This window comes from Oncorhynchus mykiss, chromosome 11 (assembly GCF_013265735.2).
Source record: "Oncorhynchus mykiss isolate Arlee chromosome 11, USDA_OmykA_1.1, whole genome shotgun sequence".
NCBI classification, from domain to species: Eukaryota; Metazoa; Chordata; class Actinopteri; order Salmoniformes; family Salmonidae; genus Oncorhynchus; species Oncorhynchus mykiss.
Window position 1 is genome coordinate 23,488,549 of NC_048575.1, and position 12,977 is coordinate 23,501,525.

The window sequence follows — 12,977 nt, forward strand, 5'->3', positions numbered from 1 at the left end:
CAGCCAATAAGTGCTCAGCATATGTGGGAACGCCTTCAAGACTGTTGGAAAAGCATTCCAGGTGAAGCTGGTTGAGAGAATGCCAAGAGTGTGCAAAGCTATCATTAAGGCAAAGGGTAGCTACTTTGAAGAATCTAAAATCTAAAATATATTTTGATATATTTTACTATTTTTTGGTTACTACATGATTCCATATTTGTTATTGCAGAGTTTTGATGTCTTCACTATACTATTCTACAATGTAGAACATTTTAAAAATAAAGGAAAACCCTTCAATGAGTAGGTGTGTCCAAACTTTTGACTGGTACTGTATATAGTATTCACACCTCTTAACTTTTTTTTGTGTTACAACCTGAATATAAAATGGTTTAGATTTTTTGGTCACTGGCCTACACATAAGACCCCGTAATGTTCAAGTGGAATTATGTTTTTCTTATTTCCTTTTTTAAAATTAATTATAGATGAAAAACTGAAATGTCTTGAGTCAATAAGTATTCAACCCCTTTGTTATGGCAATCCTAAATAAGTTGAGGAGTAAACATGTGCTTAACAAGTCGCATAACAAGTTGCATGGACTCACTCTGTGTGCAATAATGGTGTTTAACATTATTTTTTAATGACTACCTAATTTCTGTACCTCACACATACAATTATATGTAAGGCCCCTCAGTCGAGCAGTGAATTTCAAACACAGTTTCAACCACAAAGACCCAGGAAGTTTTCCAATTCCTCGCAAAGAAGGGCACCTAATGGTAGATGGGTAAAAAAAAAAGCTGACATTTGAACATGGTCACAACAAAGATATAGGCGTCCTTCCTAACTCAGTTGCCGGAGAAGCAGGAAACCGCTCTGGGATTTCGCCATGAGTTCAATGGTGACTTTAAAACAGTTACAGTGTTTATTTGCTGTTATAGGAGAAAATGGAGGATGGATCAACAACATTGTAGTTACTCCATAATACTAACCTAATTCAGAGGGGTTGGGTTAAATGCGGAAGACACATTTCAGTTGAATACATTCGGTTGGACAACTGACTAGGTATCCCCCTTTCCCTTCCCCTAATTGACAGAGTGAAAAGAAGGAAACCTGTACAGAATAAAAATATTCCAAAACTTGCATCCTGTTTACACGGCACTAAAGTAATCCAATACAACACATTACTAAGTACCACTCTCCATATTTTTAAGAATGGTGGTGGCTGCATCATGTTTTATGGGTATGCTTGTAGTTGTTAAGGATTGGGAGTTTTTCAGGATAAAAAAAGAAACGGAATAGAGACAAAACTGAGGCAAAATCCTAGAGGAAAACGTGGTTCAGTCTGCTTTCTACCAGACACTGGGATATGAATTCACCTTTCAGCAGGTTAATAACCTAAAACACAAGGCCAAATCTACACTGGAGTTGCTTACCAAGAAGACAGTGAATGTTCCTGAGTGGCTGAGTCACAGTTTTGACTTAAATCTACTTGAAAATCTAGGGCAAGACCATTTTCAGGTCTTGAAGATTTTTTAAAAGAATAATGGCAAATGTTGCACAATCCAGGTGTGGAAAGCTCTTACGAGACTTACCAGAAAGACTCACTGCTGTAATCACTGCCAAAGGTGCTTCTGCAAAGTACTGACTCAGGGGTGTGAATACTTAAATATTTCATTTTCGATAAATGTACAAATATTTCAAAAAATATGTTTTCACTTTGTCATTATTGGTTATTGTGTGTAGATGGGTGAGAAAAAAATATATTTAATCAATGTTGAATTTAGGCAGTAACACAACAACATGTGGAATAAGTCAAGGGGTATGAATACTGTTTTGATGTCACAAATGTATCATTTGTACATTTATTTCTTTAAAATGTAGTTATTTGTTACATTTGACTGTGTAAAACCTAGCAGTACTACTTATTTATCTGGGAGTTTGGCGATTATATAGCATTTAGCAAAAACATGATTATTTGACTCTGTATTGAAACCCTAAACTGATACATTTTAAACAACTACATGTCTGTCGTTGAACAACCCTATGCCATGATTAGATTGTGAAAAAACACACCAAACTCGTTAATAATTTATTTTTTTAAATAAAAGCTAATTTTCTAACATTTTTCAAAATGGATATACAGTGATTTGGAACAAAACTCTTCAAATGTAACCACTCTCAAATTCATAGACAGAGCTATGGATGCAAGGACTGACCATCCAATATATCAAAATGATAGTTTTAATCATGTTTTAAGGTTTTATATTGGTTTGCAAACATTGGAGTAAAACAAGCTTATATGCTGGGTTCTGATGGGGTATGACAGTTGAACTAAGCTCATGTCATATGTAAGTTATATTCTTCAATAATCAGTCGGTACATATTTAATATAAGTCAATAAATGGATGTAGCAACAGCTGATTACCCCTTTAAGGGTATATTCAAGTACGTCTATAAACTGCTACAGATGAATTGCATCATCAATGTTTTACTGTGTACTGTATGTACAGTGTAGGTTGAAGATTGTATCAGGGATCCATGGGTACAGTAGCCTATACAACACAATAATGATCAGAGCACCTGAAACTGTAACAAGGCAGATCGTAATAACACTATAACAACGAATGTAGTACATTGAGCCTAATTTCAAAATGGCAATACTCTGAAACTCTACCGATATGAATGTTTTGACGTTTTCTTAGCTTTCCTCCTCGATGCACACCACCACACGTCCATAGAAAGCATAGAGCCATAGGCTATCATATGTGGTGCATTGCTGTATTTTCTCATTCTCTGCACGAACCGTAGCCTACCTAACAAAATGCAGAGCAGTTACGACTGAACATCTACCCTGCGACAATTACCACAGTCTCTGCAGTGCTGACGGGATAACGGGAAAAAGTCCTACCTTGGACTGCTCAAGGAGTTTTAGCGACTCAACAGCTTCAGAAGTCTGAACGTGATAAATAAACAACCAGACGTGACTCATATGTTTGTATCTCTACGGACGTTTGCTTCTTGGATGTACATTTAGTGTTCTACGAATTTCCAAGGTCCCTTCTCGTGAAAATAACTCATTAATTTCAATACTTTCAGTGTCTCCGGTATGTTGTCAATTACCTTGGTGGATGCAGCAAATGCGCTACTGCGCATGCGCAACCATGGACAGTCTTTTTGCTGTAATGTCATGGAAGTGAAGGCTAGTTTACACCACTGTTGCTATCGTCCCATCCCCCATCAACTCTAACTCTTTCTCCTAGTAAAAGGTGTCCTACAGTGGCAAGAAAAAGTATGTGAACCCTTTGCAATTACCTGGTTTTCTGCATAAATTGGTCATACAATTTGATCTGATCTTCATCTAAGACACAACCATAGACAAACACACTGTGCTTAAACTAATAACACACAAGTTATTGTATTTTTCTTGTCTCTGTTGGATACATCATTCAAACTTTCACAGTATAGGTTGGACAAAGTATGTGAACCCCTAGGCTAATGACTTCTCCAAAAGCTAATTGTAGTCAGGAGTCAGCTAACCCTGAGTCCAATCAATGAGACAGTTAGAGCTGCCCTGCACTATAAAAAAACTATTCACAAGAAGCATTGCCTGATGTGACCCATGCCTTGAACAAAATAGATCTCAAAAGACCTAAGATTAAGAATAGTTGACTTGCCTAAAGCTGAAAATGATTTATTAACTATCTCTAAAAGCTTTAATATTCATCAGGGCGTGGTAAGACAAATTGTCTATAAATGGAGAAAGTTCAACACTGTTGCTACTCTCCCTAGGTGTGGCCGTCCTGCAAAGATGACTGCAAGAGCACAGAGCAGAATGCTCAACGAGGTTAAGAAGACTCCTAGAGTGTCAGCTAAAGACTTGCAGAAATCTCTGGAACATGCTAACATCTCTGTTGACGAGTCTACGATACGTAAAAAAATAAACGAGAATGGTGTTCATGGGAGGACTCTACGGAAGAAGCCACTGCTGTCCATAAAAAACATTACTGCACGTCTGAGGTTCGCAAAATAGCACCCAGAGGTTCCACAGCACTACTGGCAAAATATTCTGTGGACAGATGAAACTTAAGTTGAGTTACTTGGAAGGAACACACAACACTATGTGTGGAGAAAAAAAGACAAGCACACCAACATCAAAACCTCATCCCAACTGTAAAGTATGGTGGAGGGAGCATCATGGTTTGGGGCTGCTTTGCCTTGACAGCTTGTTATCATTGACAGAAAAATGAATTCCCAAGTTTATCAAGACATTTTGCAGGAGAATGTTAGACTAGAATCCTTTAGAATCTGTCCGCCAATTGAAGCTCAACAGAAGTTGGGTGATGCAACAGGACAACGACCCAAAACACAGAAGTAAATCAACAACAGAATGGCTTCAACAGAATAAAATACGCCTTCTGGAATGGCCCAGTCAGAGTCCTGACCTCAACCCAATTGAGATGCTGTGGTCTGACCTCAACCCAATTGAGATGCTGTGGTATGACCTCAAGAGAGCAGTTCACACCAGACATCCCAAGAATATTGCTGAACTGATATAGTTTTGCATAGAAGAATGTTTCAAAATCCCTCTTGACTGTTGTGCAGGTCTGATCAACAACTACAGAAAATGTTTGGTTGAGGTTATTACTGCAAAAAGGAGGGTTAACTAGTTATTAAATCCACAGGTTCACATACTTTTACCGCTCTGCACTGTGAATGTTTACACAGTGTGTTCAGTATAGACCTGAAAACGTATAATTGTTTGTGTGTTGTTAATATAAGCAGACTGTGTTTGTCTATTGTTGTGACAAATTTATGCAGAAATTGATCATTTATGCAGAAATCGGTAATTTGAAAGGGTTCACATACTTTTTCTTGCCAGTGTATTCAGGAATGTAGGTTACTCACTAGGCATGGTGTCCGTTTGCTAGTCAGATACCAGAGTGACATAAACTTCCAGGTAGCCTACATTTAGAGTGGCTAATAGTGGCTAACTGCCATGTGATTCTGAATTAACATTAATGGTGCTGAATTACCGCAAGTGTCTTGTTTTCTAAATGTAGGCATATTTAACAGATTTGGATCATTCTTATCTTCTGACCGTGGGCCCAATTAATAGATATTTGAAAAATGAAAAAAGTAATCAGAGGATGTGAAATGGGTCTGAAGATAGTTGAAAAGAGGAATATTTCGTTAATTAATTATGATTGTCCTCTCCTCCCTGAGGAGAGAACAATCATTAATGGGAGTCCATTAATTACACCCACTCTGTATCAATGCCAGTAATAGATAGTCTCATTAAAGATATAGGCTATCAAGTTTTTACACCATTAGTGCTGCACAATACTGCTACACTTGAACCACAGTCACATTAAGCAGCCATCTATCCAGCCAAGATCAATAGGCAGGGCCAGCTCCAGGCATAAGCAACATAAGTTATTGCTTAGGGCCCCAGGCCGTTAGGGGGCCCTAAACCCCATTTTTATCTTTTGGAACTCAGTCTCAACTTACTGTTGAGAGTTAGAATAGTGGAATTCAGTAGGTACAAGTTTGAAATTTGGTTGTGCTTCAGCTATTATTTGTTTCTTGTTATGTTAGTCACTAACCATGTTTCCATCCACAGTTTTTATGTGAGTAAAGTCATTCCGTATGAAAAAAACAAAGACGACTGCTGTGATGGAATCATGAAGTTTCAGTACAATTGTATAATGCCGACAAAAAAATTGTCCGTTGGACATGGTGGGATTTTTTTCTGTCCGTAAAATTAATTATGTGAGAAATAGCGGTGTAAACGACTTTATGCGCAAATATTGATATAATAACCATCATATCGAAGTAAACTTGGAGTCACACGATAATATGGTGTGTGGTCCTACCACCACGACTCGAGAAACCATTCAGTTTATTAGGCTACAGATGAAAAAACGTATGGTAAACTTCACAGGGTGGTGAAAGTGCACAGTGATCTTGAAATGTGTATCTGCCCCATTGCAAAAACTATTTGAACTACATGGAATTTGCCATAAAATTGCTAAATGTCTCTCCTCCCCATGGCATAATGTATAGAATTGCAGAAAAGTAACTTTAAAACGAATTTATTCTCTCTGAATTTAAAATTAGGGGGCAACCAAATCTCGCTTAGGGCCCCCAAAAGGCTAGCAATGGTCCTGTTGATAGGTATTGCTAGAAGACATTTACAGTAGAAACGGATTGATTCCTGTTGTCATCTGGAAGCTACTGCACACATAAGCCTGATTAACAGACAAGTCGAAATCTACTGTATACTGTGACTGTTTTACTGCTGAGCTAATTAAAATGCTGTCAGTTCATGTTTATGAATGCATGCGTTCCGGAGTGCGCCTGCGCCTTTCCCTAAAGCGCCAGAGTGTAAAACAGGAGAGCACTGCTGATGTCATAGCAGCTTTCCAAGGACTTTACTCGGTGACTGCTCGTGCGGCCCAAGTGTATGCCAAGTCTTTATCAAGAGATGCAAATGATGCTATATTAGCAACAAGGATACTTTCTCAAAATCAGGTTAGGAGATGCTGTGTCTTTTTAAGAGAGTCTTGTGAGGTGCATGCCGACTGTGGTTGCAACCCGCACTCTTCATCCACGGTATACTTCGGAATGAAGCGAGGGGCAGTCGTGCGCGTATGATATTGGCACCCAGTTGTGACAGCAGTATTGGACATTTGACCATCTTACAGCAGGTTACCGCTATTATTTTATCGAGTATCGGGGGACCAATCATGTCTTCAAGAGAAAGACAAAAAGGAAATATGACGAAAGACAGCGTCAGCTTGCTGCCCTGCTTCTATTTCGTTGAGGTAGGTTGATTCTCTCTTTTTGGAGACTGGGCTGACTCGGAGAATAACAGGATAGTTACATTAATCATGACTATGAAAACATGATTTTAAAAAATGACACATAATTTCATCCGAAAAACAAAACAAAACAATAATGTTGCATGAATAGGAGGGCTGCAACGAATTATCAAAAAACAAGAAACAAATAAATAGGTAAATCAGATGACTAATGATAATAGGCTATTGCAGTCATGGAACAATACATGCCAGCAGTTCAATTTCAAATTATGTACATGATGTGTATGAATTACATATATTGATTGGTATTGATGTTTGGTTTCAATACACATGATCGAACACATGTTGTTGATGTTCTCTGGATGCAAGCACCAAACGATTCACTATGCATCAAATGATTCACTATGCACAAGATGATAAAACAGAAATATCACTCACAAGCATGCACATTTACTGTGTGTGTGTGTGTGTGTGTGTGTGTGTGTGAGAGAGTGTGTGTGCACGCGCGTGCGCGTGCGCGAGTGTGTGTGTGGAAATCTGGACATCTGTGGTAGGCAGTAAGTAGCATATATGACTCTATCAGACACTGAACATTCAGGACTCAGAAGTCAGCTCAGCTCTATTTAACCGATTCATGTTTCCTATGAAGCGTGGCTGCCAAATACCATATATTACTGTAGATCTAGGATTTTTTAACACAGTCTTTCATCGCAGTTCAAGCAGTTCAGCATCCCTTCTCCACACCAATGGGACATGCACATTTCCTGTGATGTCTCTGGATATTTAAACTACACAACCTACATCACCATGTCAGGGGCAGCAAGTAACCCATGTCCGAGCCAGAACGGCCCATAGTCCGTTTTAAGGGAGTAGTTATTTTGAGGAGTGTCCTGTATCTTAACCATGGCTTCACTTTTAAAGAACCTTGCTTATTGATTCTATTAAGATTCTGAGTTATAGTGGCCTTGTAGAGTTTGTCTTGCCTGAGGCTTGTGTCTCTAGTGGAACCAATTTGAGCACACAGTGTAGTGAAAACCCGTTTTAGATTAAACAGGGGAAAACTTTATGTTCAAAGGATGGATCAAAGACATGGAGTGTACTGTACTGCACTGTTATGCACTGTACTGTACTGTTCTGCACTGTACTGCACTCTACTGCACTGTTCTGCATTGCACTGTTCTCTTTTGTACTGTACTGCACTGTACTGCACTGTTCTGCACTCTACTGTATTGCAATGTTCTGTTTTGTACTGTATGTACTGTAGTACAAATCTGTCATATTTTGGAACCTGTTCTCTGACTAGAAAGCCAGTCTAGTTCTCCCCTTTGGTCTAGCAAAGGTCCAGCATCACCCCATACAGTGCCGATGGAGCCAGTGGGGCTTATGCTGGGGAATACATAGCTCTTGAAATATAGAGCATAAGCAGAGTATTAGGCATACCTAGGCTACATGTAGATGTTGCAATGCATACACAGAGGGAGTTGCAAATAAGTGTCATATTTGTTCATTCTCTTATTAATTTGTTCATCCGTTTGTTAATTCATCAATTCATAAGATCTTATTTTTTGTAAATGCCCCTCTCACCTTAAAACACATGTGGAAAACCATCCCACTGCTCCTGGACAGCTACCTTTACAGCACTGCTGGAGAAGGAGAAACCACATGGCTGCACCACAACACACATCTCAACTGCAGGCAATATTGACCACATCATGTCTTTGATCCACTGGCTGTTTCCAATGTCCACATGAACATACACACCATACCACTCAGTATGAAGTCAGCGATTGGATATACATTATGAGTGCTATGCTTATTAGTTTTTTTGGAACAGAACACGTGTTTCCTATCAATTGGTTCCTATGGTTTGATTATTATTATTATAATGACAGTCTTATAGGGCTGTAATGACATGCGTGTAGGGCTGTAAGACTTAAATGTGTGTGTGCAAGACACCCATGCTTGGTTTAATTACAGTCTTATAGGTCTGTACGTACTGTATGTGTACAGTAAAACACTCGTCAAACCTCCATCATCCTCAGAAGGACACCTTCGCTGCCTTGTGAGATGATACCTTTAGTCAGTGCTGCAACACAGGGTTTGGAACAGTTCAGGGAACATAACCAAAAACCGTAAAATAGCGAAATTCTTGAAGGAACAGAATCAGAACCAGGAATGAGCGTGATCTATACTGTTCCGGGAACAGAACCGTTATTTTAAAAGTATGGGAACCAGTTAATAATGTTATTTTATTTTCCAGGATTTTTTTTCAGTCCTCAAAAAATGCAACAAAGCGCCTATGAAAATCCCTCACTCAGTCACTCAGAAAATGATTCCTGTGTCAGTCTGCCAACTGAAAATATTTTTTCCAGTGTGTGTGTGCGTGTGTGTGCTGCGTCTCTCCAAAGCATAGGCTACTGTAGCCTACTGTAATTCTGTAATTCAGAAATTAGGGAGAGATTTTTCATTAGAGAAGAATGGGTACACTTTTTCAATGCTAGTTAAGGATACTATAGTTATCACATTGCACATTGGATTTATGAATTACAAAAAGCTAAAACGTGTTTTTAATTCTGGTGCAGTTCTGCACGTACAAGCTTTTTAGCTAGCTAGCTGTGGTCCGACGTTAAGCCAACTCTCTGAAGTTCAAAGACATTCAAAATTCCTCCATAGAAGCAACTCCTCCATAGGTATAATTCTGTGGGCCAAATTCAGTATAATGCATGTCATAACAATATACCCAGCACTTTAAGCCAAGCCTCCTCCTCCACCCTCTCTCGCTCTTTCCCCACCCACAAAATTTCAGTCGCATCTCGCTCCCTACACTTGTCTGTCCATCACGCATGTAAACAACTATAGCTTGCCCAGTCTAGAGCTGCTCTAGCCACACTGATTGGTGAAGTAATTTAATGTCAAGCTAAATGTACAAAAAATGAATTGATTTCAGAGGTTTAAAAGGAACAGAAAGGAACGATATAAATCAGTACTCTTTTTGGTTCGAACCGGTTCAGAACTATATTTTTCAGGTCGGAACAGTGGAACAATAAAATAAATGGTTCTGTTCAGAACGAAACAATTTTGGTTCCAACCCCTGCTGTTACATGCTATAAATAGCCTACACCGACCAACCAGTCCACTTTCCATTTCTAGCCATCCATTATTTAACTTCATCTGTCACTTCCCTGCCTTTCATTTCTGTAATCACTGGATCTGAGTTAAAGCAAAGTGAGATTAGAGGTACAGTCTTGTCTGGCAGTGGCAAGATAGGGGACAGAAATAGGACTGTTTTTGTTACCAGCATATTCATGTTCATTAGACTGCATGTACCTGGGGTTTATAAATTGTAAATGTTGCAGTCTATTATGTATGTTTTTAGAAAGACTAATGTACATGAATACATCCCATGTGAGAGTTTTCGAGGGTTCTCCTTTAGGCCTTACTATTAAAGGTGTACTACGTTGCTGGTTTAGATTAGGGAGAGGCTCCTAATCCAGGACCAGATCTTTTAGTGCTGAGGATCTGAGTCTGCAAATTCTCGCAGTATCTCACAGGAATTTGGGACTTCGGTCATTTTTCTCATGCTAAAACCAGATTAGCCACATAGTGAAATGCAAACAGGTGATATTTGCAAGGTCATTAAGCAAAAAACAAACAACCAAAACATCAATAGCCCCTACAATGTAAAAACATGATTTTGTCATGAGTTCAGTAGCATTAGCTTGATTTTGAGCATCCACGACTAACTGGTATCGTCATTAAAGCTTGCTAGCATGCTAGTCATGCTAGCGACGCTAGTCAGCAACGCTAGATAGCATATGCTTCTACACCAGGGACCCCCTTCCAGGCAAACCGGCAAACCGGCAACCCAAAGTATGTTAGCAAAATAATTATGATTCACATCTTGTCTCATCATCAGGTGAATGATAATGGCAAGGTGAAGTAATCAACATTTTAAAATGAAAATATTTGTTAGATCGTTTTTCATTATTTTGACCTCCCCAGATTATAATTGGAAGAGGAAGTGTAGGCCTAAACTCTACATGATAGTCAGCTAGATCTAGTAAAATGGGAACTGATGCAAACCTGGGAACCAATGCAAAGATTCTGGCTAATGTAGCTAGCTAGATGATTAGCTAGATGATAACGCTTGTGAAATTGTAAATTGGTAAATTTATATTACACACTTTTCTTACAACTTACTTACAGTTGATGTCGGAAGTGTACATACACCTTAGACAAATACATTTAAACTCAATTCCTGACATTTAATCCTAGTAAAAATTCCCTGTTTTAGGTCAGTTAGGATCACCACTTGATTTTAAAAATGTAAAATGTCAGAATAATAGTAGAGAGAATGATTTATTTAAGCTTTTATTTCTTTCATCACATTCCCAGTAGGTCAGAAGTTTACATACACTCAATTAGTATTTGGTAGCATTGCCTTTAAATTGTTTAACTTGGGTCAAATGTTTTGGGTACCCTTCCACAAGCTTCCCACAATAAGTTGGGTGAATTTTGGCCCATTCCTCCTGACAGAGCTGGTGTAACTGAGTCAGGTTTGTAGGCCTCCTTGCTTTCACACGCTTTTTCAGTTCTGCCTAAAAATGTACTATAAGATTGAGGTCAGGGCTTTGTGATGGCCACTCCAATACCTTGACTTTGTTGTCCTTAAGCCATTTTGCCACAACTTTGTAAGTATGCTTGGGGTCATTGTCCATTTGGATGACCCATTTGCAACCAAGCTTTATCTTCCTGACTGATGTCTTGAGATGTTGCTTCAATATATCCACATAATTTTCCTGCCTCATGATGCCATCTATTTTGTGAAGTGCACCAGTCCCTCCTGCAGCAAAGCACCCCCACAACATGATGCTGCCACCCCCGTGCTTCACGGTTGGGATTGTGTTCTTCGGCTTGCAAGCCTCCAGACCGTAGTCTGGCTTTTTTATGCCGGTTTTGGAGCAGTGGCTTCTTCTTTGCTGAGCTGCCTTTCAAGTTATGTCGATATAGGACTCGTTTTACTGTGGATATAGATACTTTTGTAGCTGTTTCCTCCAGCATCTTCACACGGTCCTTTGCTGTTGTTCTGGGATTGATTTGCACTTTTCGCACCAAAGTACGTTCATCTCTAGGAGACAGAACGCGTCTCCTTCCTGAGCGGTATGACGGCTGTGTGGTCCCATGGTGTTTGTACTTGCGTACTATTGTTTGTACAGATGAACGTGGCACCTTCAGGCGTTTGGAAATTGCTCTCAAGGATGAACCAGACTTGTGGAGGTTTACAATTTTTTTTCTCAGGTCATGGCTGATTTATTTTTATTTTCCCATGATGTCAAGCAAAGAGGCACTGAGTTTGAAGGTAGGCCTTGAAATACATCCACAGGTACATCTCTAATTGACTAAAATTATATCAATTAGCCTATCAGAAGCTTCTAAAGCCATGACATCATTTTCTGGAATTTTCCAAGCTGTTTAAAGGCATAGTCAACTTAGTGTATGTAAACTTCTGACCTATGGGAATTGTGATACAATGAATGATAAGTGCAATAACCTGTCTGTAAACAATTGTTAGAAAAAATACTTGTGTCATGCACGAAGTAAATGTCCTAACCGACTTGCCAAAAATATAGTTTGTTAACAAGACATTTGTGGAGTGATGAAAAACTAATTTTAATTACTCCAACCTAAGTGTATGTAAACTTGTGACTTCAACTGCATGTCCTCTGTGTAAATTGCCCTATGTGCCCTGGTCAAAAGTAGTGCACATTATAGGGAATACAGTGTCTTCCCGGATGCACCTTAGTACAGTAATATCAACCTGGCAATGGATAGAGATGAATTGAAGTGAGCTTCCACCTCCTGACAGATTCTGCGCAGTTTATCTTCTAGAGAGAAAGGTGGCACAGTACCACTGACCTATATTTATCCTAGCTGAACATGGCAGTGTGTGTGTCTGTGTGTGTGTGTGTGCATGTGTGCGTGTGTGTGCATATGTGCATGAATGTGTGTTTGGCCAGGGTTGAGTATGCTGAGGTCATCATACCTCCAGTTCCCTTAGTCAAACTCATGTTTTCAAATTAAAATGGTTGAAATATTTCCTTCCCTATCAATGTTTTGTAATGGGCTAACAAGCTCAGTCATTACATATCCCTAACATAAATATTTAAAGATGGCTGGTTG

The 12,977-nt window shown here is 39.1% G+C and overlaps 2 protein-coding genes across 3 annotated transcripts in view; one reads left to right on the forward strand and one right to left on the reverse strand.

The window, feature by feature from the left end:
- The window catches only part of LOC110535499 (phospholipid phosphatase-related protein type 5), a 104,362-nt gene extending 101,262 nt beyond the window's left edge, over positions 1–3,100 (reverse strand). For both annotated transcript variants that reach the window (XM_021620529.2, XM_021620526.2), the window contains exon 1: positions 2,885–3,100. The gene's annotated coding sequence lies outside the window, so the exon portion shown is untranslated. The remainder of the gene's footprint in view (positions 1–2,884) is intronic.
- A 3,260-nt stretch (positions 3,101–6,360) lies between these two features.
- The window catches only part of LOC110535500 (phospholipid phosphatase-related protein type 4), a 36,446-nt gene continuing 29,829 nt past the window's right edge, over positions 6,361–12,977 (forward strand). The window contains exon 1 of the mRNA XM_021620531.2: positions 6,361–6,800. Within this exon, the coding sequence (XP_021476206.1) occupies positions 6,627–6,800 (174 nt within the window). The 5' untranslated portion in view covers positions 6,361–6,626. The remainder of the gene's footprint in view (positions 6,801–12,977) is intronic.